General features: G+C 41.2%; 1 protein-coding gene across 1 annotated transcript; it reads left to right on the top strand.

The window, feature by feature from the left end:
* On the top strand, positions 1-25,452 carry LOC145399089 (carboxylic ester hydrolase-like). Its single transcript, XM_080271840.1, has 9 exons — positions 1-25; positions 566-751; positions 1,137-1,330; positions 2,225-2,375; positions 17,930-18,189; positions 19,246-19,396; positions 19,987-20,122; positions 20,843-20,960; positions 25,393-25,452. The coding sequence occupies exons 1-9, from the start codon at positions 1-3 to the stop codon at positions 25,450-25,452; spliced, it is 1,281 nt and encodes a 426-aa protein (XP_080127966.1).
* The last annotated feature ends 445 nt before the right edge of the window (positions 25,453-25,897 follow it).

The following is a 25,897-nucleotide window of genomic DNA, read 5'->3' as shown; positions in this document are numbered from 1 at the left end:
ATGGCGGATGCCCCCCCCTACTGCCGTTTGTAACAATTTTGAAACAAAAAGGATAACGATGATGATGATGATGATGATGATGATGATGATGATGATGAAACAGAATTATAATGATATAGCATGCCTAGCATGACAATGGTAATGAACATAATAATGATGAAATGGGATTAGGATGATGATGAGGAGGATGAAATGAGCCCACATTGTATATAAGTTTAAAAGCAGAATCTTCCTTTCTTAAAACAGAGATAGGGAGAGGTTTCCCTTCCGCTGTGCAGAACTGTTTGGCGGTATGCACGGCAATACCAAAATGAGGTGGAGGAATGGAGAGGAGAGGTATATGCAGGAGGGGGAAGTGACCTAGAGAGAAAGGGCAGCTTGATGGCGAAGAACAGGGTAACTTTGAGGTGATTTGTTTGTGACCACCCTTTTAGGGATTTAAGCGTCTGGTTATAGATAGACACCACCTGTAAACGGATAAGACAACTGTCGCCTAACATGGGAGTCATATATCTCGAAGGGGAGTAAACTGGATTTTGTCTGTTAACATTATTTTCACTCCCAGGTTTCCTATCCACTGAAGACGCAGCCGCTCCAGGTAACGTGGGGCTCAAGGACCAGACCCAAGCACTGAAGTGGGTGCAGGACAACATACGTCGCTTTGGCGGCGACCCCACCCGCGTCACGCTCTTCGGCCAGAGTGCTGGGGCCTCATCCACACACCTTCACGTTCTCTCACCCAAATCAGCAGGTTTACAAATTTATGGGAACATTATTAGGATTTTCAGTTCGATTACAGATTTTTAACGAGGTGGAGAGGCATATGCAAGAGGGGATTGTGAGTTGGAGAGAGGTCAGGTGGATGGCGGAGGGCAGGGTGATATGGAGGCCATTCGTTTGTGGCCACCCTTTCCAGGATTGGGCCATCTGGCCATAGATATAGTAGATATACTCTTATTCTTCGTATTCCAGGTGATTTTAATCAGCTTAGAGAAATCAGTTTGTGAAGGGGTTATTGAAGGTAATATTTAACCTCTCTTGTTCCAAGTCTAGCCTAAGATGGATAAAATCTTCTGGAGGTGGTAACCACGAAGCAAAAACTACGTCTTTGAGCTATGACGATAAATCCGTTTCAGGACTCTTCTCGCGAGCCATTCTACATTCCGGCACGGCCCTGAGTCCCTTTGCCCTGGGTGCGAGACACAGGGATGTGGCGCTGGAGACTGCCCTTGCCCTGGCCTGCCCCGACACTTCAGACTCAGCAAGAATTATAGAGTGTCTGCAGGAGGCCCCGGTTCACGAATTGGCTGTCCTCCCTGCCAAATATTACGTTGGTACTCTTTATCTTAGCTTCTGATAATTGCGTTCCGATTTCTCTTAATTGCTTAGGGGTTTTAAGAGAACAATTTAGGTTTCATGCTAATTACTGTGATGTTTTCTGCTTTATTTGCTCTTGCTAATTGAGTACTATGACCTTATTGGTGCAGTAGTGCGACACCTCGGTCATGGTGCATAGAGAACTGGCTCACTCTAAATCTATCATCCCTATTAATGATAAGGCTGAACTTTTTATTAATTATTTCAAACCTTTTTCCTCTTTGTTATGATACTGAAACCCGGGCTTAAAGTACATCATCATAGGCTAACTCCCCAGCTGACATCCTGGCCCTCGTCACCGCTAGTTATGCTGGTACTAATTTTTAAATCTTTATAATGGTTATCTTGAGGTTATTATTTGATGTGTTGACATTTTTACTATTTATTCTGAGCTGTTACTGTTATTCTGGACCTCTTAATGGTACAGGACTTTGATACCTCCCCCAGGTCAGAAATTGTCTGTCAATGTCCTAGCTCTCATCCTTGTTAAAATTTATGTTGCTACTGATTATTCTGAGCTTTTTAGTAGTCATTAATAAGCTTATATTAACTGCTTCGAATTCGAGGAGTTTAATGTACGAATGATTGTGCCACCCGTTTCCTTGGGCATGCTGTTGATAGCTCTCCAACTTTCTACTTTCTCATCCCTTGTTTCTGAATCTTACCTCATCCCAGCTTTAGGCGGGGAACAGAATGATGATGATGATGATGATGATGATGATGATTTCAGCTTTTTACTTGTTATGTTGAACTTTTTTCATTGTTTATGTTCAGTCTTTTTATTGAATTAATTTCGGAAAAAAAGCAACGTATGAAGAGGAGTGCTTACGGTTGACTTTACTGACAGAGATGGTTCATATTTCCATTTCTTCTGGCGCCCCTCGTCGATGGAGACTTTCTTCCCGCCGCCCCTCACTTGATGCTGCGTGATGCCAGACACAACAGCGTGGACCTCATGACGGGGATCACCACTCATGACGGGGCCGTTTATGGTCATGGTTGGTTCTTCACTTATTCATGGTTGTTTCTGCATTTATTCATTGTTAGTTCTTCACTTATTCATGGTTGGTTCTGCACTTATTCATTGTTAGTTCTTCACTTATTCATGGTTGGTTCTGCACTTATTTATTGTTAGTTCTTCACTTATTCATGGTTATTTCTGCATTTATTCATTGTTAGTTCTTCACTTATTCATGCTTGGTTCTGCACTTATTCAGTGTTAGCTCTTCACTTATTCATGGTTGGTTCTTCACTTACTCATGGTTAGATCCTCATTTTCTCATGATTGGTTCTTCACCTATTCATGGTTGGTTCGTCGGTTCGTCACTTACTCATGGCTGAATCATCACTTAATCATGGTTGGTTCCTCACATACTCATGGTTGGCTTCTCACTTTCTCATGGTTGGTCTCTCACTTACTCATGGTTGGTTCTTCATTTACTCATGGTTGGTCTCACTTACTCATGGTTGGTCTTTCACTTACTCATGGTTGGTCTTTCACTTACTCATGGTTGGTCTCACTTACTCATGGTTGGTCTCACTTACTCATGGTTGGTCTCTCACTTACTCATTGTTGGTCTCACTTACTCATTGTTGGTCTCACTTACTCATGGTTGGTCTCTCACTTACTCATTGTTGGTCTCTCACTTACTCATGGTTGGTCTCTCACTTACTCATGGTTACTCATGGTTGGTCTCTCACTTACTCATGGTTGGTCTCTCACTTACTCATGGTTGGTCTCACTTACTCATGGTTGGTCTCTCACTTACTCATGGTTGGTCTCTCACTTACTCATGGTTGGTCTCACTTACTCATGGTTGGTCTCACTTATTCATGGTTGGTCTCACTTACTCATGGTTGGTCTCTCACTTACTCATGGTTGGTCTCACTTACTCATGGTTGGTCTCACTTACTCATGGTTGGTCTCACTTACTCATGGTTGGTCTCTCACTCTCCCTCATTTGTTGTTTCCTTATTTACCAGTAGTCGGACCCTTTCTTACTGATAACTGGTTCCTGCCTCACTGATGATTGCTGCCTCATTTACTCAGGGTTAGTCCCTCACTTATAACTGATTCCTCATTTACTCATGACTGGTTCCTCGTTTTTCCATGTCTGGTCTCGCACTCATTGTTGGTCTGTCGCTTACTGCATCACATTTGTGACAGCAAACTTCATTTATTGGTCTTCACCCATATATTATTTGCTTATTATCATGTTAACTTGAGGAGACGGGGCTTAGGACCACTAGTATGATGATGATAAAGACGATGATGATGATTATAGTAATGATAAAGATGACAATGGCAATGATGACAGATGATAAAGATGATGATGATGATTAATATGATGATGATGATTAATACGATGATGATGATGATGATGATTCTTAGAGAGAAATTAAGTTGAATGTAGTTCTACCACTTCACTATCAGAATTCTTCCATCAGCTGAATAAACTCGTCAGACAATAGCAATAGTAATATAGCATTATAAACATTCTCTCTCAGTCTCTCTCTCTGCCTCACTGGGCGAGCGAGGGACGTAAAGTAATGAGAGAAGCTGCCCTCTCTGTTTATCTCCTTCAGTACGTCTATCTATCTATCTATTGCCAGACGCCTTAATCCCGTAAGGGGTGACCACAAACAAATCGCCTCCATGTCGCCCTGTCCCCCGCCATTTCACTGTCCTGTTCCCAGCTTACATCCCCCTCTCTCATATACCTCTACACTCCATCCCTCCATCTCATCCTTGGCCTCCCCCTCCCTCTCCCCCCCTCCACCTCACTCACATACACTCTTTTCGTTAGTCTCTCATTCTCCATCCTCCCCACATGGCCAAACCACCTCAGTGTGTTTCTCTTGACGCTTCCTATCACATCCACATCCTTCACTTCCTCGTTTGTCAGTCTGTCTCTCCTTGTGACTCCACATGCTCCTCTCAAAGAACTCATTTCCACTGCTCTCACTCTTGACTTCTGTCCCTCCAACAAGGTCCAAGCTTCACTTCCATACGTTAGAGTTGGTATCAAAATACTGTCATGTAGTAACTTTTTCAATTTCATGCTCACTTCCCTGTTTCTTATCACTGCCTTCAGGGAACCAGCAACCTTTCTTCCTTGTTGTACCCTTTCAAGCACTTCACCCTTCATATTCCATGCTTACTCATCACACTACCCAAGTACTCACACTCATATTTTCCATTTCCTCCTCATCCAACCTCACTGTACAGTGAGCAACAGTAGTCGTGTCGCGGTTTTGTCCGAAGATTAAATGTAACTCGTGAAACATTATGAACCGTCCGTATGACAGACGGCGGAATGTACCAGACGCTTAGCCAGTTAGCTTATGTTTTCACCAAATTTAACGACACGATTATTGTTGCTTACTGTACATTCACTAACTTCACCTCCCTCGAACACCAAAACTTTACTCATGCCTACATTCACCTTTAGATTCCGTTTCATACATACTCTCCCAGACTCATCCACCAACCCCTGCAGCTTCCCCTCGTCTTCACTTAACAACACAGTATCATCTGCAAACAACATTACAGGGAGTTTCCAAACACTGCCCTCTCTCATTAGGGCTACTCCAACATCCACTGCCCTACCTTGTATCTCTTTTATAACTCCATCCATGTACAGATTGAACAACAATGGAGACATGACACATCGCTATTTCAATCCATCCTTCAAATAGAAAAATTCGCTCAGTTCACTATCCACATGCACTGCAGCCTTAGCACCATCATACATGCTTTTCACAGCATTCAACAACTTCCCATCTACTCCATATATTCTTAATACTTTCCACAATCCTTGTCTATCCACCCTGGCATATGCTTTCTCCAAATACAGGAAGGGTGCATACAATTTCTTTCCCTTCTCTAGAAACTTTTCCACCAAAGATCTAGGAATGAATATCTGATCTACATAACCTCTTCCCTTCCTAAAACCTCCGTGTTCATCTCCAACTAATTCCTCTGTTATTTCCCTAACTCTGTCAATAAGTATCCTACCATGTACTTTTCCTATCACACTAAGAAGACTAAGGCCCCTATGATTACCACATACTTCTTTTTCCCTTTTTCCTTTGTACAGGGGAATAATTATACCTGACTTTCAATCCTCCGGGACTCTACCTTCCTCCCAGGCCAATCTGCACATCATCCACATCCATTCTACTACTATCTCTCCCCCAGGCTTCAGCATTTCACCACACTCCATCAATTCCTGGGGCGCTCCCCATTATAACTTTCTTCATTGCTTCCGCAACTTCCATCCTACTGATTTCTTCCTCTCTTCTCACATCTCTCTGCTTCCCAGCCATTCACCATCCACTTATACTCGCTTTACTTTCATTATCTATGTTCAACAATTCGTTAAAGTGTTCTCTCCATCTACTCACCATTTTTCCCTTCTCCACTAGTAATCTATCATTTTTAACTTTCACTTCCCAACCAATTTCTTTGGCACCCTGTCTAACTCTCTTTACCTCTTTCCAGAACATTTTCTTACATTCCCTCCTCTTTACACTCAAATTCCTTCCAAATTCCTCATCCACTCTCTTCTTAATCTTACTAATCTTTTGATCTATCTCTTCCTCTCTAAATACAGGGGTTGTACAACTCTCTCTTCCGTCTCTCAGCTTCTTCCACGCCCCTGTTTCTCATCCACTCATTATATGTTTTTCTTCTTTTGTGCCACAGCTTCTCTCACCTCTTCATTTCACCATGCTGTTCCCTGCACCCCCTTTCGTCTTCTCTTCACCCCACACACCACCTCACATGCTGCACAGATTTGTTTTGCACACACCCACGTCCCCCATCTGCTCCAATCCATATTTACCCAATGGCTCCTCCACTTCCCTCTTATATTCTGCCCCCCCCCCTTTTTTTTTTTTTTTTTATCCTCTTGTAACCTTTCCACCCTCCTTGTATGTAGTCCTTTGGATGTATAGGGAGGGAAGTGTGCATGAAATGTGACCTAAGTTGCTCATCACATTAATAAATTATACCATTAAACATTTAAAAAAATTGAGGGTAGACTTTTGTTAGACTGGCAATAAGTCAGAGAAGGAGCTTATTCGCGTCGCCAAATTTCTTACTCCTGTACGTAAAAAAAAAAAAAAAAAAAAAAAAAAAGACATACTTTTATGGCATTTTAATACGTATAATCAGAAAAAAAAGAAGCATGCACTTCATATGAATAGTTCACATGCCAACATCACATGCAGGTACTAAGTATTCCATGTATATATACTCATATTTAATTACAATGCAACTTGTGTACATATATAAGGAACGATTACCCCAGATAAGTAAAAAAAATATATTTCTTCCTTTCTTTGGCAACGACACTTGTACATTCAGTTTTTCCCTGGCAGCTGCAAGTGCATAATCATTATATGAATACTTAGAAGACTTACTTATGGCATTTTAATAGCAATATCTAGCAAAAAATAAATAAATAAATAAATAACTAAATAAAGCACTTCATGTAGCATAGTAGTTCAACGTGCTAGTATAACATGCAAAGAAGGACGGACTTTATGTGGCTAAATACTGTAGTTCACATGCTAGTATAACAAACAGGTACTAAATATTCCTTTTATAATCATATTTAACTATAATGTAACCATTCCCTTTAAAAAGGTAAGGCAAACTCACCTCAGTTAGCAAAAATAATAATAATAATAATTCTCTCGTCCATTCTGTGGTAATGACATCTGTACGTTCGAGATTTTTTTCATAACTAATTTTTCACCCCTTCACCACTGAGGAGGGTGGCACTGTACATTGAAATTGTCTGGATAATATGTTTCTCCACTACCAGTGTGGATTTTATGACCAAAATTCTCTAACTTCATTGACAGAAGTAACGAATCTCTTTGTAAAGTAAATAATGTAATCTTTCATCATACCTGTCTAAGTGACACATCTAAATTTAACATACACCCCAATGGATTGCTGCAACTTGTGCCAGAATCAAGCTTTTCCTTTTGACATTTGCAAAACTTACAGCATGGTTTCTCTTTCCATCACAGGTGCACCTAATATTTACACATTTTACACAATTGCAACACAGCATGTTCTTTCGGTATAGTTGAGCCCTAGTACTGGCATTAGGAGTTCATCAACCACCTCAAATCCAAAATGAGTGGGATCTAACGACTGTGGTTGACTAGACAGAAGAAAGACCATCTGATAAGTTGCATAATATACTCTCAAAATATGATGTCTTATGGGATTGCTAGTTGGAGGTAACTCTTCTATATTCATCCCTTTACTGTGATGGTACATATGATTTCTTAGTTGATTCATAGTTTTGCATTTGGTCCCATTTTTCAGCACCTGTGTAAGGTATTCCTCACTCATTTCAATCATCTTTTCAAGATTGGAATCATTAGTGCTTAGTCCAAAACCCTTAAAGAATTAGTCCGGGTGTGGACTCAGTGCTGAGCATTTAGTTTCCACTTTACTTATGTAATCACAACCTGTTAAAGTGTGAAGAGTAGACAATACTTTAAAGAGGTCTAGTCCTACAACAGAAGCCAAAACGTGTATAGGAATATAGCTTACTGAGTCACCATGACCCCTCTTTACCTAAAGCTCTGAAAGCCCAGATTTAAACGCATCCCAGTAGTACATTAATATTACAAAAACATCAGTGTCAGGGGACAAAACTATGATTTTGGAAGTTCCTTTCTGTCCAGCATGCATCACATGAAGAATTATACGCTGATCAGCTTCTTCAGTGTCAACATTTAGCTCAGGGGTAACTGTTAAAGAGCCTTCATACACGCCTTGGCAAAGCACTGCCCTCTCACCTGATATGTGACTTACCAAGCATACAGATGGATATTTTTCGTTAGCTTAGTTGCAGCTTGTTCATGAAGTAAGCACTGAAAATTCTGTTTTTATTGGAGCCCCAGAATTTGTCCGTTTCTAATGGTAATGGCGTCTCTTCTTTGATCTTAGTTCAATGGGAGAAGTGATCTGATGTTTTCTTCTTTCAGAATCTTTGATTGACTTATCAGTGTATGAGTCAAAGACTAAATCAATTCTGTTGGCATACTTGGCTGACATTTTGAGATAGTTCACTGCAGCATCACAGAAGTCTCCAGAAGTGCTGAGATGTTTTGTTTTCATCTTCCGTATAGTAGCCATCATGTCCACTATATATATATATATATATATATATATATATATATATATATATATATATATATATATATATATATATATTGTTACATAGCCTATAATTTCATCATCCTTTGTGTAATTTTAACGCACAGTATGCTGCATGTTTGATCACGAGCGTGTTCTGCCTCAGTTCCCCCCTTCTACCGTTATAGTAGAGTAAGTCGACATCTCTGTTATACTTTGCGGGATTGTCATCTCTTTGTCCCCATGGTTTCATTTGCGCGTCCTGCTTACAAGTTGTATCAGGCTCTGCTGGCCCCTATATAATGAGCTCAGTCTCTGCATCATTGCCACTTAGATCTGCTCCTCATTTTGTTCACATCTCCGTCCTCCCCTGTACAGATATTATTATTGTGAGTGCTCAAGAAGTCTCCAACCATCTAGCAGCTGTGTGTAATTTGAGTATAACTGTTGTTGTATTTTTCTTGTACTGTATAGCATAAGTTTAATTTGTAGGCCTAGTGAAGTTTTTGTAATTTATGTGGGGTTCTTTGTCAGTCATTTTTGATAATAGTTTGTATCTGTAATTATTTATCTGGCATTCACTGAGTATTATCTGGTATCTCATTTTATCAGGGCTGACTTAGATAAATTTATTCTTGCTAATTTCGTGTTAATAGAGGCTATTGCAGTTAACCATATATTTAACCTGTTTATTTGCCATTACATTATCCTTATGAGTTCTGAATGTTTTGTTGTTAGTTTGTGCATTAAACTTTAACTTGTAATTTTACCTAACTCTTTTGTTTTGAACCTGGAACTTTACGGGACAGTAGTGACTCTTCGTATTCTCACTTAAAGTGTACATTATCTTTCTCTGTTCCGTAACATAAATTTGGCGACCTCATATCAGGATATTCAGGATATTATCATAAGGATATTGCTTGATATTTTGTGACTGTTACTTATCCATGATGGCTACTATTTCTACACTTGATGAAGCCAAAGATTTTTTGTCAAATGTGCAAACAGTGTGTGATATAGAAAACAGAACAAAGAATGAACTTAAGCTTGTTGCTCAACAATTGGGAATTGCAGTTCACTCTCATCATTCTAAAGATCAAATTGTTGGCATGATTAATAAAAGCTTGTTTAATGTAACTCCTCCAAATGAGCAAACGCAGATTGAATTAGCTAAGTTACAGCTAGCTCTGCAGGAGGCTCGTGCTAAAGAAGCTGAATTTCAGGCAAATGCTAAGGAGGCGGAATCTCAGGCTCGGATTCAGGAGGCACAGATACAGGCACAAGTTGAACTTGCTAGGATTCAGGCAGACCATGAGTATCGCATGAAACTAGGTGGAACTGGATCATCTAGCTCTGATGATTTTGATGTGGCTAAAAATGTTAAACTTGTCCCTCCTTTTAATGAATCTGATTTAACATAGTATTTTCAGTTGTTTGAGAGGGTAGCTACAGGTTTTAATTGGCCTAAGGAGTATTGGCCAGTACTCCTTCAAACTGTTCTCACCGGTAAAGCTCAAGTGACTTATGCATCTTTGCCTCAGGATCAGTCTGATAATTATGATGTAGTTAAGAGCTTGATTCTTAAGGCCTATGAGCTTGTTCCTGAAGCCTATAGAGTAAAATTTAGGACAACTTAAAAGCAAGATAAGCAATCCCATGTTGAGTATGCAAAAATCAAAGAAGATTTGTTAGAGCAGTGGTTAAATTCTAAGAATGTGGATTCTGATTTTGGTAAATTTAAGCAGATGATTTTGCTGGAGGACTTCAAAAGGTGTATTAGTAAAGATGTAAGCCTATATCTTGATGAGAGAAGAATAGATAATTTGTCTGATGCTGCAGTTTTAGCTGATGAGTATGTTCTCACTCACAAGAGATATTCTAGAGAAAAAGGGAAAGCTGAGAGTAAGTACGTTGCCTCTACCCAGAGTACAGGTAACAGGAAAGAGAATAAGGATGATGTTTCTCAGGAAGTAAATACCAGCTTCACCTCTAGATTTCAGAAAAGTAAATGTACTTATTGTAGTAAGCTTGGTCATACTACGGAGAGATGTTTCAGGAGACAGCGTGATGTGAACAAAAAGGAGTCTTTAAATATTCAGTCAATTGGTCTAGTGTCCACTCTTGAGAGTTCCCAGAATTCTTTAACTGAGTTAACTGAACCTGCTTTGAGGGGTAACTTAAATTCTCATGATGGAGCTCCTCTTTTGAGCAGTAACGTGGGTGACACTCTCAAGAGTTCATGCGCTAATTTCCTGTCTGATGGTTTTGTCAGTCCTCTGGACAGTAATGACAGGAAATCAGTTCAAATATATCGTGATACAGGTGCTTGCCAATCCCTTATGCTGACCAGTGTTCTAGGCTCTAATTTTAATTCCTCTGATGAAACTGTAATCTTACAAGGTGTAGGGAATAATTACTTCTCTGTTCCTCTGTGCAGAGTGAATTTAGAGTCTGGTTTTGTTAATGGTTCTGTTATGGTTGGGTTGGTTGAGACACTCCCAATGTCAGGTGTAACTTTCTTACTTGGAAATGATATTGGTGGAAGTCAAGTGTGTCCAGCTCCTCAGTTGTCTAGTGAGCCAGTGGCTGTGTCCCTGGATTGTGATGTCCCTGATGTGTTCCCTGCATGTGCTGTCACTAGGGCTAAGTCTAAAGTTACTGGTGATTTAGAGGATAATGATGATGATGATGTTATCCTAGCTGACACTTTTCTTGCTAATTTGGACCACTCACCAGATGAGGCAGTACCCCGTAGTGTTGATAATTTGTCTCGTCAAGAGTTGGTTGAGTTGCAGGTTGCTGACCCTGAGTTGAAAGGGCTAGCTAACTCTGCTTACAGTGAAGAAGAGTCAGCCGGTGCTTCTACTTGTTATTATGTAAAGTCAGGAGTACTTATGAGGAAGTGGAGACCCCCAACAGCATCAGCCGACTGTGAATGGGAGGTTGTACATCAAGTTGTCATCCCTCGTGTTTGTAGGCAGGATATCATTAGAGTGGCTCATGATTCCAGTTTGGCAGGACACCTTGGAGTGAGGAAGACTGTGGCACGCATTTTGAAACACTTCTACTGGCCAGGTATCTTCAGGGATGTTTCCTGGTATTGTAAGTCTTGTCACACTTGTCAAGTTGTGGGGAAGTGTAATCAGACCGAAAAGGTTGCACCTCTAGTTCCCATTCCTCCTTTTGAGGCGCCTTTCACCCGTGTGTTGGTGGATATTGTGGGCCCTCTTCCTAAGACTTCTTCAGGATTTTCTTATGTGTTGACCATGATTGATATGGCTACTCGTTATCCTGAAGCCATTCCACTTAGAAACATCTCAGCAAAGAACGTGGTTAAGGAAATGCTAGGGTTCTTCACAAAGTTTGGTCTGCCTAAGGAGGTACAGTCAGACCGAGGAAGTAATTTCATGTCAAATGTTTTCAAGCAGTCTCTGAAAGAGTTGGGCATCTCCCAGATCACGTCTTCAGCTTACCATCCCCAGACCCAAGGAGCGTTGGAGAGATATCATCAAACACTCAAATCGATGCTCAAGAAATACTGTTTGGAACATCAGAAAGACTGGGATAAAGGTCTTCCATTCGTTGTGTTTGCCGCAAGAGAATCTCCAAATGAATCACTGGGCTTCTCACCTTTTGAACTACTGTTTGGCCATGAAGTAAGAGGACCCCTTAAGTTACTCAAGGAATGCTGGCTGTCGGAGGAAGATGACGTCAACCTGCTGGAGTATGTGATGAAGTTCAAAGAACGGCTGTCCACTGCTTTACAGCTGGCGAGAGAGAATTTAGGAGCTGCTCAGGAGAAGATGAAGACTTGGTATGACAAGAAGTCCAGGTTACGCCACTTTCAGCCAGGAGATCAGGTTTTGATTCTGCTACCAGTTCATGGGCAACCTCTTCAAGCCAAGTTTAGTGGCCCTTATTTCGTGGAGAAGAAACTCAGTGATGTCAACTATGTCATCGCCACACCAGATCGTAGAAAGAGCAAGCAACTTTGTCACATCAACATGCTAAAGTTATATCACAGGCGGGACGAAAATAAACCAGTCTGCACTGTAGCTGTTCCACCCGAGTCTGCAAGTGAAGCTCTCCCATGCAGTATGAGCCTGAGTGATAGTTTGGGGAAGAATCCTGATGTCATGAATGATCTCCAGACTAAGCTTTCTCATCTACCTCTCAAGGAAAGGCAGGAGTTTTCGGCATTACTGCAGGAGTACCCGCAAGTGTTCCGTGCCACTCCAGGAAGAACTACTGTGTTGATGCATGATGTCGATGTTGGAGACGCAAAGCCAATTAAATTGCCTCCTTACCGTGTGAACCCAGTGAAAGTTCCTCTCATCCAGAAGGAGCTTGGCTACCTGTTGGACCACAAGATGACTGAGCCCTGTCAGAGCGAGTGGAGTTCTCCTGTCACTCTAGTCCCTAAGCCAGGTGGGTCACATAGGCTTTGCATCGACTACAGACGTGTTAATCAGATAACTAAAACAGACACTTGCCCTCTCCCTCGTGTGGAAGATTGCATAGACAAGATCGGAAAGGCTAGGTACATAAGTAAGTTTGATTTGTTAAAGGGATACTGGCAAGTACCTATGACTGAACGTGCTAGGGAGATCTCATGTTTTGTAACATTAGGAAAGACATTTGCATGTTCTGTAATGCCATGTACTGATTGTTTTAGAGTAATAAGAAATTTCCTTTGTAAATTTCTTTTTTCTTTGTGGGGAGGTGTTACATAGCCTATGATTTCATCATCCTTTGTGTAATTTTAACGCACAGTATGCTGCATGTTTGATCACGAGCGTGTTCTGCCTCAGTTCCCCCCTTCTACCGTTATAGTAGAGTAAGTCGACATCTCTGTTATACTTTGCGGGATTGTCATCTCTTTGTCCCCATGGTTTCATTTGCGCGTCCTGCTTACAAGTTGTATCAGGCTCTGCTGGCCCCTATATAATGAGCTCAGTCTCTGCATCATTGCCACTTAGATCTGCTCCTCATTTTGTTCACATCTCTGTCCTCCCCTGTACAGATATTATTATTGTGAGTGCTCAAGAAGTCTCCAACCATCTAGCAGCTGTGTGTAATTTGAGTATAACTGTTGTTGTATTTTTTCTTGTACTGTATAGCATAAGTTTAATTTGTAGGCCTAGTGAAGTTTTTGTAATTTATGTGGGGTTCTTTGTCAGTCATTTTTGATAATAGTTTGTATCTGTAATTATTTATCTGGCATTCACTGAGTATTATCTGGTATCTCATTTTATCAGGGCTGACTTAGATAAATTTATTCTTGCTAATTTCGTGTTAATAGAGGCTATTGCAGTTAACCATATATTTAACCTGTTTATTTGCCATTACATTATCCTTATGAGTTCTGAATGTTTTGTTGTTAGTTTGTGCATTAAACTTTAACTTGTAATTTTACCTAACTCTTTTGTTTTGAACCTGGAACTTTACGGGACAGTAGTGACTCTTCGTATTCTCACTTAAAGTGTACATTATCTTTCTCTGTTCCGTAACAATATATATATATATATATATATATATATATATATATATATATATATATATATATATATATATATATATATATTGTATGTAAGCAATCCTTTGTTTGTGGGGTTTGGATATTCTTCTCAGGAAGCTTTTCTTTTAGTTCAGTGACTAGAGACCTTTTTGCAGATTTCTTCATCATATTCACACTATGCTGATGTTAAGTCATACTGCAATAACTCCACCCCTAGCTCGAGCAACTTCTGTGACAAGTTGCTGACAGAACTTACCTTTTGTTATAGACAACTTTCCGGAACTTTTTCCACATTTCATTGACTTGTGTATACTCTGGAATGTTCTTAGCTTAGTTCTGTGGATAGGTTCATTGATTCTGATCAACTCAACAAGACGCTCTTTTTGAAGCTTCACATATGCCGTACACCCAGTGTCAATCACTCCTAAGAGCTGATTGCGGATATCTTCTGGCATGTCTTCATTAGTAATGTTATTATGAAGCTTTGGCTCTACAGCTGATGCAAAAGGATTCTCATGTGTTCCAATGAATGTCAGAATAGCTTGGACATTTCTCTCTCCCACTGCTGTCTCTGAATGACTGAATTCATGGTTAACTGTGATTTCATAGTTACTTGTTTTAAAACCACTTAGTTCTCTTTGTACGTTACATATTGCCAGCATTTCATGGTAGATCAGTTCCCATTTGGCAACATTTTTTTTTTTTCTTTTTACGAGTGCAACCAATTATTATTCCAGATCAGCTACTTCTGGCGGATTTGTTGAATGTTTGTTCCAAAGTCACGCCTGCTCCAACAGCTCTAAAATGTCCATTTGTATGTTTAACTGCAAACTCTCCTTTCTCAAAGGCCATAAGATTTTGTGAAGCAGACTGACTAATTAGCTTCCGCATGTCCTCCAGGTAAAGTGAACACCAGCGTAGGTGGTTTGTTGAATCAAAGGCAGCAAATACAGGTAGCAGTTCTTGAACCGTTTTAAAGTGTAAGAACAAATTTCCCTTATGATCACTTCGAATTAAATTTTCTACAAGAGTTACTAGATATATGAAAATATCTCAGTATCTGAAGGTTTTATTTTGGGTTGTTGCCTTTGTGACTAGGCTAATGGGTTATCACAATGTTTAATATTTTTAAAGGCATAAATTTTTCATCAGTTTTGATTTCGTACAAACGCATTTAATATAATTAATGTAATACTAATACATAAAGATCCTTGGTGAACTTAGATTTATGTATTTTCAATTATTATTTTTTTTATATTTTATTATAGTTTTCGGTCTATATTACGTCTTTGTTTTCTGTCAGAAAATGACCCATTTTCATGCCCGTTACATACAACTATTTCATTTATAAATACCAACCATATTATGCTATTTTATCCTCTATTGCCATGATTCAGAGTGGCTACCCTAACTTTTATGCTACATAAATTGTTCTGGTTTGTGAATTTCAACAGAAACTTCGGGCACATTGTTTGCACATGAAAACCCTCCCAGCCAATGGACTAATGAGCTACTTCCTCCCGTCCTTCCCTTCTTTTATTTCTCCATTTCGTTTGGACACTGATTCTGGTGGTGGTCAGAGAGTCCATACTCTTGCATCCATTACACACCTTCGCATCCTGTCATTCACACATACATAATCAATCATTGCCTTCCTTTCATTCAGTTCACCATCCACCCTTCTCATCACTCGCCACATGTACAGTTGCGAGCAGATGACTCGAGGCCACCTAGTCCACCAAGATGTTGGTGTTTTATCTGGCAACAGTGGTAGCTGTGAACTTGACCGAGATTCAGTCTGCTGTCCGGGCGAAACAAACCCATTGATAATTTGTCAATGTGCAGTTCTAACTGGTCTCCAATCAATATCATGCAAGTAAACGTATAACACTGATAATGATTAACGTGTCAGATACGTGGTAGATATTTCTATAACCATAGTATTACAACACTGGCATTCAAATAGTGGAGCGTTCATTCATGTGAGACACACGGTTATCGGTAGTGATTTACTTTGTTCGACTATTGTCGTGAACCAAACAACCTTTACCAGTTTTCAGGAGATATGCCGTAGGGTTATCGGCTTCCCCGCAACCTAGCATTATTATAATCACAAAAAACACCGTCATGCCAGTCATCCCTCACCGTTAACCTCACTTTCGTCGACAGTAAAGGTTCACATCACAGTAGGCGGAACAAGGGGGGGGGGGTGAGTTATATGGAGGGTGGTGGGTGAGGAAGGGCGGGACGAGGTGGGAATTGTGATGGGAGGGGGGTGAGGGGGCAAGTGGTTGGCTGCAGTATTTAACGTATATGAGATTAGATGTTATAATAGGTTTGTTTTGACGGAGAAAACCAATGTTTCTTTAATATTCGAGTGATGAAATCGAACGATTACACTCTATAAATGTTTATCATCATGAACGGGTCAACTAGTTCCACTCCCCATACGTGGCGTCACGTGGTGCCTACGTCACAAACCAAGGTGGTGATGGAGCTGCACGCTCGGGATACCCGTGTGTCTCACATGAATGAACGCACCACAATTTGGATGCCTGTGTTGTAATACTATCGTTATAAATATATCTACCACGTGTCTGACACGTTAATCATTATCAGTATTATACGTTTACTTGCATGATACTGATTGGAGACCAGTTAGAACTACACATTGACAAATTATCATGGGTTTGTTTCGCCCGGACAGCTGACTGAATCTCGGTCAAGTTCACAGCTGCCACTGTTGCCAGACAAAACACCAACATCTTGGTGGACTAGGTGGCCTCGAGTCATCTGCTCGCAACTGTACCTGTGGATTATTTTGTGCCTGAAGAGGGTATCGGCCGTCACTAACCCCCTCCCGACACAAATGTCCACTAAAGCACTGCCATTCTCATCCATCTCTGCAGGCACACCCCACTCACCAACTCCTCCATCCACCTGCACATTCCCTGCTTTTCCATTCTTATCTCCAATCAAAAACACCCTCTCATTCCTTTCAAACTTTTACATGCACACTTCCACATTTGTCCAGAACTCTTCTCTCACTCTGCTAGCACGATCTTGCATTGGCGCATACACGCACACAATCGGCCGCATTTGTAGTCCAACTTTCAATCTTACCCATACAATCCTTGAGCTAAATGATCCATACTCTCAAATTTTCTCTTTCCATCTGTTACTCACAACAACACACATTCCTTCTTTTGCCCTCTCATTCTCACCTACTCCCGCGCATATACCCCATCCATAATCCCATTCTCTCACACTGTCACCTCTCCAAGTGGTTTAAGTTAAGCCACATACATCCACTTTCGCACTTTCAAGCACCTGGACAATCTCTCTTACACCTCATCATTCACAACCCTTACATTCCATGTTGCTATCCACACCATGTCCTTTGTTCGGTCCTTAGTCGTCACCTTTTGGTCAGTCCTGGTCCGAGGCTTCTTGTTCGTATTTTTAGTTAGTTGTTTTCCGGGGAGGGGCACTAACCCTCCGCCAACCCACTTGTTGTCACGTAGGGAACACGTGTTGGTTGGTTATAAGGTTACCACCCAGCGCTGTAAATGCTTTCCTGGTTTACAGGAAAACTTTTGGCTTGCCACTCAGTGTAGAGTTACCCTAAAAACAGAGCAACACTACACTAAGTGGGTGGATGATGGGTGCCTTCAGTCGATTACATTCATCTTGGGAGAGACCTTTTCCTTTTAAACAGGCAAATGGATGAAGCATTTAGTTTCCCCTATTTAAAGTCTCTCAAAAGCTGAACAGAACTGTCTTCAAACAGCGAGAAAAGAATGATAAACATGTCGTGGGATTTAAGGGGTTTATAAGTATCAAGTCTCCTTATCCTCATCCAACAGCGCTGTACACGAATGAGGAGATAAGAGCAGAACTGGTTAATAATTTCGAGGAGATCGGCCCCCTCAGCCTCCTGCCGAATAATACCAATCCTGCCACCACAACCAACTCTACCACCACCGCCTGTGCCACCACAACCAACTCTACCACCACCAACTCTGCCATCAACGCCTCCACCAACCTTGCCATTGCCACAGCGATCTTCAACCACTATCTTGGTGGTGTGAATGTGGACGAGACGAACAGCGAAGAAGTAACGCAGGTAGTAAAACAATGCAGAATTTGATATTATTCTTCATCACGTTCTCATTTGTTACTAGTAAGATATGACTTAGAGAAAAAAGCATGCCTAATAGTTTGTAACTCAGGGAAGGCCAAATATGTTTCACTTAAACTCAAAAAAAGCTTACTGTAATATTACTCTCTTCACTCTACATGTCTTCCTCTTAAATATGATTTTGACACTCTTACGAAGGGAAATGTTTTTTACCAGCGTCCCACCCATGATCCCGTCTATATAACGTGCATTTCATATGCTATTCGCTATATTCTCATTCCAATACGCGCATTTTTATATGTCTTGCTTCACATACTTGTTATATTTAATAACCTGCTTATACATCTTTGCATTTATCACTTTCTTTATCCCGCATTCTAATCTCTCATAATATTTAGCTGTATAATACAATGTTGATGTCAGTTGTTGTTGTTCTTGTGGTTGTGGTTAACCTCGGTCTGCCTGACCGAGCAGACCCATCGACCACAGACAAGCAACTGCTTCCGCGGGGCCGTCCTACAGGTACAGCACAACACATACACTGTGTAGGGTCCGGCGCCTCTTTGTGGCAGACAGCACATCACCGAGAAAATATAGGGAAGTTTGGCTCTCGAGTGGACCCCGCAGCTGCTTTACCCAAGGACACTGCACCAGAACTTGTGGGCTCCTCTTTATCGCCTGAGATTAATAAAGCCTTTAAGCAGTCTCAGAGCCAAATAACAGTAATGAAATGTGGTATTAGTCTGGTTTCCCAGTATTACAAAGGAAATATTAACTGGGGCTCTAAACTGGTCCTGGATGTTGCGCTGTCCGATCTCAGTTTACCTTCCAAGCTTTCGCATATCTGACAATCTACGCACCTTTTTCCTACTTTCCCGACATTCGTATTTCTCGCTATCTACGCACCTTTTTCCTCTCCTATTATCTTTTTTAATTTATATAATCTCCTCGAGCTCTTTCACTGCATACTGCTACCCGCGTCTCAAATTCTCTCAGCTGTTAAAGTGGGTCCTCTCACTGCCGTAACGTCTACTCCCACAGTTGTTCACTGACTACATCTTCGGTGTTCCAAGCGACCTCATAGCCCAGCTCCACGCACGAAACACGAACAGGAAGGTGTACGCTTTTGAGTTCACGTACAGGGGTCAGCATTTCTTGGCAGACCCGATAAAGCCCACAGTTGGCAAGCACTGTGAGTCTGTTTTCCTTCTAAACCATTTCAGTCCCATGACGTATTTCACATTTCATTCATGCCATCTTCAGACTTTCTTGTTTTTCCAGCTTAGGTAAGACTTTTCAAACCGGAAGGGTTAAATGTAGCTACAGATTTTTTGCCCTTCATACGTGCTTCAGTTTGTTTGCCTGTCCTCGTTTACTATATTTTGTTTTCCTTATAATAAGTATAATTTATTTCACTCAGAATACTCACTGTGTAGTATACTTGGTTACTGCTGCATGGTTAGGTTGTTTGACCTATACTTAGTTATCATAGTTTGTTTACCCTATACTCAGTTATGGTGGTTGGTTAGTGTTTGCTCTGTATTCTGTTACAATTTTTTTTTTATGTTATACTCTTGCAATAGTTTATTTTATCTATTCCCAATTGCTGTAGCTTGCTTTACTTCATATAAAATCATTATCGTTTGTTTGGCCTATACATAGTTGTATCTCTGCGTGCCTTATACTCGGCTACTTTAGTTTGTAGTTTGCTCCACATTTTTTTTTTTTTTTCATAGTTTGTTACTGTTTGCTGTGTCTTCAGTTCGTGTAATTTCCTTGCAGGGGTGACCCACGCAGACGACCTACTGTACCTGTTCTCCGGTGGGCCTTTCTACTCCCTCTTCAACCTCACCCGCCCCGACGACCTCAAGGTTAGGGCCATCATGACGCAGCTCTGGGTCAACTTCGCCGCCACAGGGTAAGGATAAGGGCCTGAGTCTAGGTGGCATAGGAGGCTTCTTAACACATCTTTCTTAGCGATTGATTTTGCGTATTGTATTCTCTTGCGGGTTTTCTATCATTTTATTGTTATAGAAGACTGTGTAGCAATTCTTACTGATTTATTTATTTTGTAGTTTAGTTTATATTCTCTTGCCTGTTATTCATACTACAGTATTTCAGTATCTGCGTAGCTTATTTCAGTAACATGCACGAGGATACTGAGATAAAGTGTGTAGAACAAATCGCTAAGGAAGAGGTGTTAAGATATCTCTATAGCCAGTTTGAATACCATCCTGAGGGGCTAGTTAGAGTATTCGTCTCCTCCTCCTCCTCCTCCATTACCCCTTTTCACTCTTTTTAACCTCTTATTTCTTTTTCACTTCTCTGTGTATTTAGCCCCCCCTCTCAGTCTTAAGGTATTTCTAGTATTCTCTTGCCTTTATGATCATAATTTCTCATTATTATTATTATTATTATTATTATTATTATTACTCTTTTCATTATTGTTATTAATCCCATTATTGTTACTATTGTCATTATTATTATCGTTATTATTATAATTGTTATTATTATTATTATTACTATTATTATTACCATCATCATCAGTCATCATCATCATTTTAATCGTTTTATTACTCTCTTCTTCCTCTGTTTCTCTCCTCATACTTAATCTCAAACATGCCTTCCCTGCCCCCAGAAACCCGACCCCCAGTGGTTCCTTTGGCTTCGAGTGGGAGGCGGTGGGTGAGGGGACGGGCCTTCCCCACCTAGACATTCAGCCACAGCCGATTATGAGAAATGACACGCGAAGACAGGTGACAGAGAGAGAGAGAGAGAGAGAGAGAGAGAGAGAGAGAGAGAGAGAGAGAGAGAGAGACCTACAGACCTGCAGAGAAATATGATGTGAGAAAATAGAGCATTGCTGATGATAGAGTTATTATTGATTATTATTGTTACTGCCTGACAATAATAATAATAATAATAATAATAATAATAATAATAATGAATAATGATATTATTATTATTATTGTTATTATTATTATTATTATTATTTTTATTATTATTATTATTATCATTATTATTATTATCTTTATTATTATTATTATTATCTTTATTATTATCATTATTATTATCTTTATTATTATTATTATTATTACTGTTACTATTATTATTATTATTACTATTATTATTATTATTATTATTATTATCATTATTATTATCATTATTAATTCTTAATAATAATAATATTATTATTATTAGTAGTAGTAGTATTAGTATTATTGTTGTTATTGTTTTGATATTATTATTATTATTATTAATATTATTAATACTACTGATACTGTTATTAGTTGTTCCCTAGGCTGTCTGGCCGAACAGCCCCGAGTCCCTTAGGAAGGCCATGGCCGAGACCGGGCTTTCCCACAGAGCTCTCAAAGAGTGTATGTTGTGTTGTTGGCGTAGGTGATTGTGTGCAATGCAGTCTTCCATAATGTGCTTTTTAGTATGGGATGCTGTGTTGCATCCTGGACAGGCATCAGCAACGGAGTCATCCAGCCTCTTCTGGTAGCTCAAGAGGGCTGGAAGGTACCCACATCTCAGCCTGGCCAGGTGGACCCTGTCCTCACGAGGAAGATAGGATCCAGAAGGGTGGATGTCAGGAGGCCGTGCATGCAGCTGTGTGTTGTCTTTAAGTGACTGAATGGAGCGGCGAGTGATCTGAGTGTGGATATGCTTCTGGAAGCTGGTCTGAGGTGGGCGAGGTGGCAGAGATGACAGTATTTGTGTATGGTATCGTGTGCTGGGTGTTGTTTTGATGTTCCTTGGTGTGAGTGGATGTGCTGCCATGTACTGTAGTGGATGTTGTGGGTTTGTGGAGGCTGCAGCAAGAAACTGGGTGCCTCTCATGTCTAGGTGATCCTTGACTTTGAGAACTTTGGTTTCTTGATGTAGGTGGTCTGTGGGTGTAGTAGCTGTGCAGCCTGTGATTATTTTTAGGGCCTTGTTCTGTATGGTCTGTAGGGTGTTGTGGTGTGTTTTGGTGAGGTTAGAAGCCCAGGCAGGGCTTGCATAATTCATCAGTGAACGTATGTATTGTTTGTATACTGTGGTGGTGGTTTCTTTGTTGTGTCCGAATGTTGTATGGGCAAGTGACCTCAAAGCACCGAGTCTTGGTGTTATTTTATTTTTAATGTTTGTGATGTGTTGTTTAAAAGACATTGATGTATTGTATTTTACACCAAAGATTTTTTGTGTGTGTCTGTGTGTGTGTGTGGTAGGGGGGTGTTGTTTATGGTGAGGTGTGGGATGTGACTGTGTTCTGCTGTCCAGTTTGTGAGAAGAGTCACTGTAGATTTGGCAGGGGCTATTTTGAGCCTGTCTGTGGTGAACCATTAGTGTAGTGTGCTGAGGTAAGGTTGAATGAAGCGTGCAGCTGTGTTTGCGTTTTGGTGCGTACATGTAAGTGTTATATCATCTACATAGGAAGCTATGTGTATTTGTGGTGTGTGGGGTGTGGGTATGTCGTGCATGTATAAGTTAAAGAGTGTAGGGGACAAAATAGATCCTTGGGGGACGCCGTTTGTGAAGTTTCTGATGTTAGAAGACTGACCGGCAAATGTTACGTGTGCACATCTACCTGCTAAGTAGTTTGCCATTACCTTTTTTGTGTTATTGTGCATGTTTGTGTTGAGTATTTTGTTTGTGAGGTTGTGGTGGGGAATGGCATCAAAAGCTCTGCTAATGGCTAGTGTGACTAGGAGCGTTCTGTGTGGTGGCCTAGCTGAATTCATGCCATCAAAAACTCTCTGTGTAAGGTCTGTAAGAAGGGTGTTTGTGGAGTGTAGTGGCCTAAAACCATGTTGTGACTGGGCTAGGGGAATGTGAGGTGTGACTAGTTGTAGTACCAGTCGTCCAGCGACTTTAGAGGGGGTGCAGAGGAGTGTGATGGGGCGAAGTGAGGAGAGTAACGTGGGGTATTTGTTGGGTTTAGGGATAGTGATGATATTGCCATGCTTCCAGATGTTGGGTATTATGTTGTGTGAGTAGCTGTAGTTTGATGTGTTGGTGAGTGCTTGTATGCCTTGTGGTCCTAGGTGTTTAAGGTGAATGTTGCTTATGTTGTCTGGTCCACAGGCATATGAGTGCTTGAGGTTGTTAATGATGTGCTTCGTCTTGTTGTAAGTGAAAGGTGCGTAGTCTGGTTCTGTGGGGAACTGTCTCTTACGTCGGATGATACGTCGGTGTTCGGGATGGGGGTTTAGATGGCTGATTTGTGAAAAGTGATTGATGAGAGTGTTTGCTTGTTGTTTGTTTGAGGGTATGGTGTCTGTTGTTGTGATGGCAGCGTGTGATTGTGTGGTGTTGCTGTTGGAAAGTGTGATGCTGTTTAGTGTTTTGTAGAGTTTACTGATGTTTGTTTTGTGGTTAAGTGTTTGGAGGTAATTTTTCCAGTTTAGTGTTTGCTGTTCTGATATTTTATTGTTTATCTGAGTGTCGAGTTCTTGTACTTGTTGTATGGTGTCTTGTGTATTGGGTGTTGAGGAGTGTCGCAGTGTGTCCCGTTGTCTGATGAGGCCTTGAATTTCTGGTGTGAAGTTGGGTTGTGTTTCTTTCTGTTGCCTCTAGGGATGTGTCTTTTGTCTGCATTTTGTATGATTGTATTGAAAGTGTTCACAGCAGTGTTGATGTTTGTGATGGGTGTACTGTTTAGTACTTCGAAATGTTGTTCTGTTTCAGTTACAAAGGCCTCCCAGTTGGCTCTCTTATAATTAGTGTATATGTGTTTGTGGCCAGCTGGGGTGATTCTGGTTTTGGTAGTGATGATGATTGGGAGGTGATCAGAACCTAGGGGTTTGACCACTCTCCATGATGTAGTGGGGGCGAGGTTTGGGGAGCAGAAGGTGATGTCTGGAGATGATGGGAGGAAGAGAGCTTGGTGTGGGATATGGGTATGCTGGTCTAGACTGTTTAGTATGAAGAGATGATCTGTCTGGGCTTGTAGTACCAGCCCTCTGTCTGTGTCAGGGTTGTTGACATGCCAAGCCGACGACTTGGCGTTGAAATCACCAGCCAGGATGATGTTGGATATGTTAGTGATGTGGTGTATCTGTGGAGAGTAATTGTCTGGTTCTGTGGGGGACGACTGGGGGGGAATGTGTGTGTTAGCGATTGTTATGTGTGATTTGTTACCAGTGCGTATTTTAATTAATTGTATTTCTGTTGTGGTGTCATGTGGGGGGAGAAGTGACTTAGTGTGTGCACTGGTATCTGCAAAGTTGATGGATTTGTGTACCAGGGTGATGAGTCCACCGCCACCGCCGTCGGCCCGGTCTTGTCGAATGGTGGTGAAGTTATGAAATGTCGGTGTTTTCTGTGCTCTGTGTAGTTTTGTTTCTTGTAAGATGGCAATGTGTATGTTCTGTTGTTTGATGAATTGCGTGAGTTCATGTATTTTGGTGTTTATGCCATCTGTGTTTAACTGAAGGATGTTTATGTTGTGTGTGCGATGTGTGTTGGCTGCTGCAGCACGGGGGGGAGGTGGTGTGGGTGGAGGGGAAGGGGTAGAAGGAGGTTGTGATGGAGGAAAGGGTTGAGGTGGATTAGGATGGGTTGGAATGGGAGGAGTTGGGGGAATGATTGGTGCGGGAAGGGTCGGTGGGTTTGGCTGTGGAGGTGTGAAGGAAGTAGGAGTAGGATTGGAAGGGGGGTTGATGGGTGAGGGGAAGGAGCATAAGGAGCAGGTCCAGGTGTTTGTGTAATGTTATCTGGATGCAAGTGTTGTGCGGGTGTAATGGGTCCAGTTCTTGCAGGAATTGCAGTGAACTGAACCCTTTGTTTGTCGGCTCGACGTGATAGGTTTTGAGCATGTTGGACATATGTATTTGTTGGTGGGTCCTGGATTGCTCTCAATGTCCCCGGCTAGAAGAAGTCGTCGAGAAATGACAGCCGGGGAGTCATTTCTCGGTGTAGAAAAAACGGTGTTGTTGTGTGTGTTGTGTTGGGAGATGTGGTACTTGCCCGGGCGACCGAAGCCACTCCCAGGTTCTCGATCCCCGTGAGGGGCCGGGGGGTTTTGTAGTGGTTTGGCCCCCATGCTGTCCTCCTATTCTCTTCGACAGCCTCTGGGGGGTAGACCCACGACGAAGACGCCACCGCTCCAGGTTATTATTATTATTATTATTATTATTATTATTATTATTATTATGATTATTGATATTGATGTTATGAGTCGTTTTCTTCTCTATTCAGTTCCGAGAGTTTCTGAGATCACTCCTGTCAACTCATCAGCTCCTGTGCATTGAGGATTAAGAAGAAGAAAAACGCATCGATGAGTCTTACCTTGTTGAAGTCCTCTTGTCTATCTCTCTACAGTCTATCTATCCATCTATCTATCTATCAGGCTTGTGTTGGAGGGGGAAGACTTCATTCACGTGGTGACACCAATATGGCCAGGTGGTGCAGTCCAGTTATACAAAAGTCTTTCATTCCCCTCCCAATCCCCTGTAAGGAGGATCGTGAGCTGTGAGTGGAGGACAACTTCAGCCTGCAGTCCACTTGTCTCACGTTCAGATAAGCCTGGGGTGGCAGCTGCAACTTCTATTGTCTATCTTTTTATCTATCTGTTTATCTGTCTACTATCCCTCTCTCTCTCTCTCTCTCTCTGCCTCTCTCTCTCTCTCTGTCTGTCTGTCTGCCTTTCTCTCACTGTCGATCTCTCTATCTTTATTTGTACCCATAGGCATGCGCCCTAATC

This window comes from Coenobita brevimanus, chromosome 47 (genome assembly GCF_032717465.1).
Source record: "Coenobita brevimanus isolate Jiangsu-jjx chromosome 47, ASM3271746v2, whole genome shotgun sequence".
In the NCBI taxonomy this organism is placed as follows: Eukaryota; Metazoa; Arthropoda; class Malacostraca; order Decapoda; family Coenobitidae; genus Coenobita; species Coenobita brevimanus.
The sequence above is the reverse complement of the archived record's forward strand: the minus strand, read 5'-3'. Positions and strand labels throughout refer to the sequence as shown.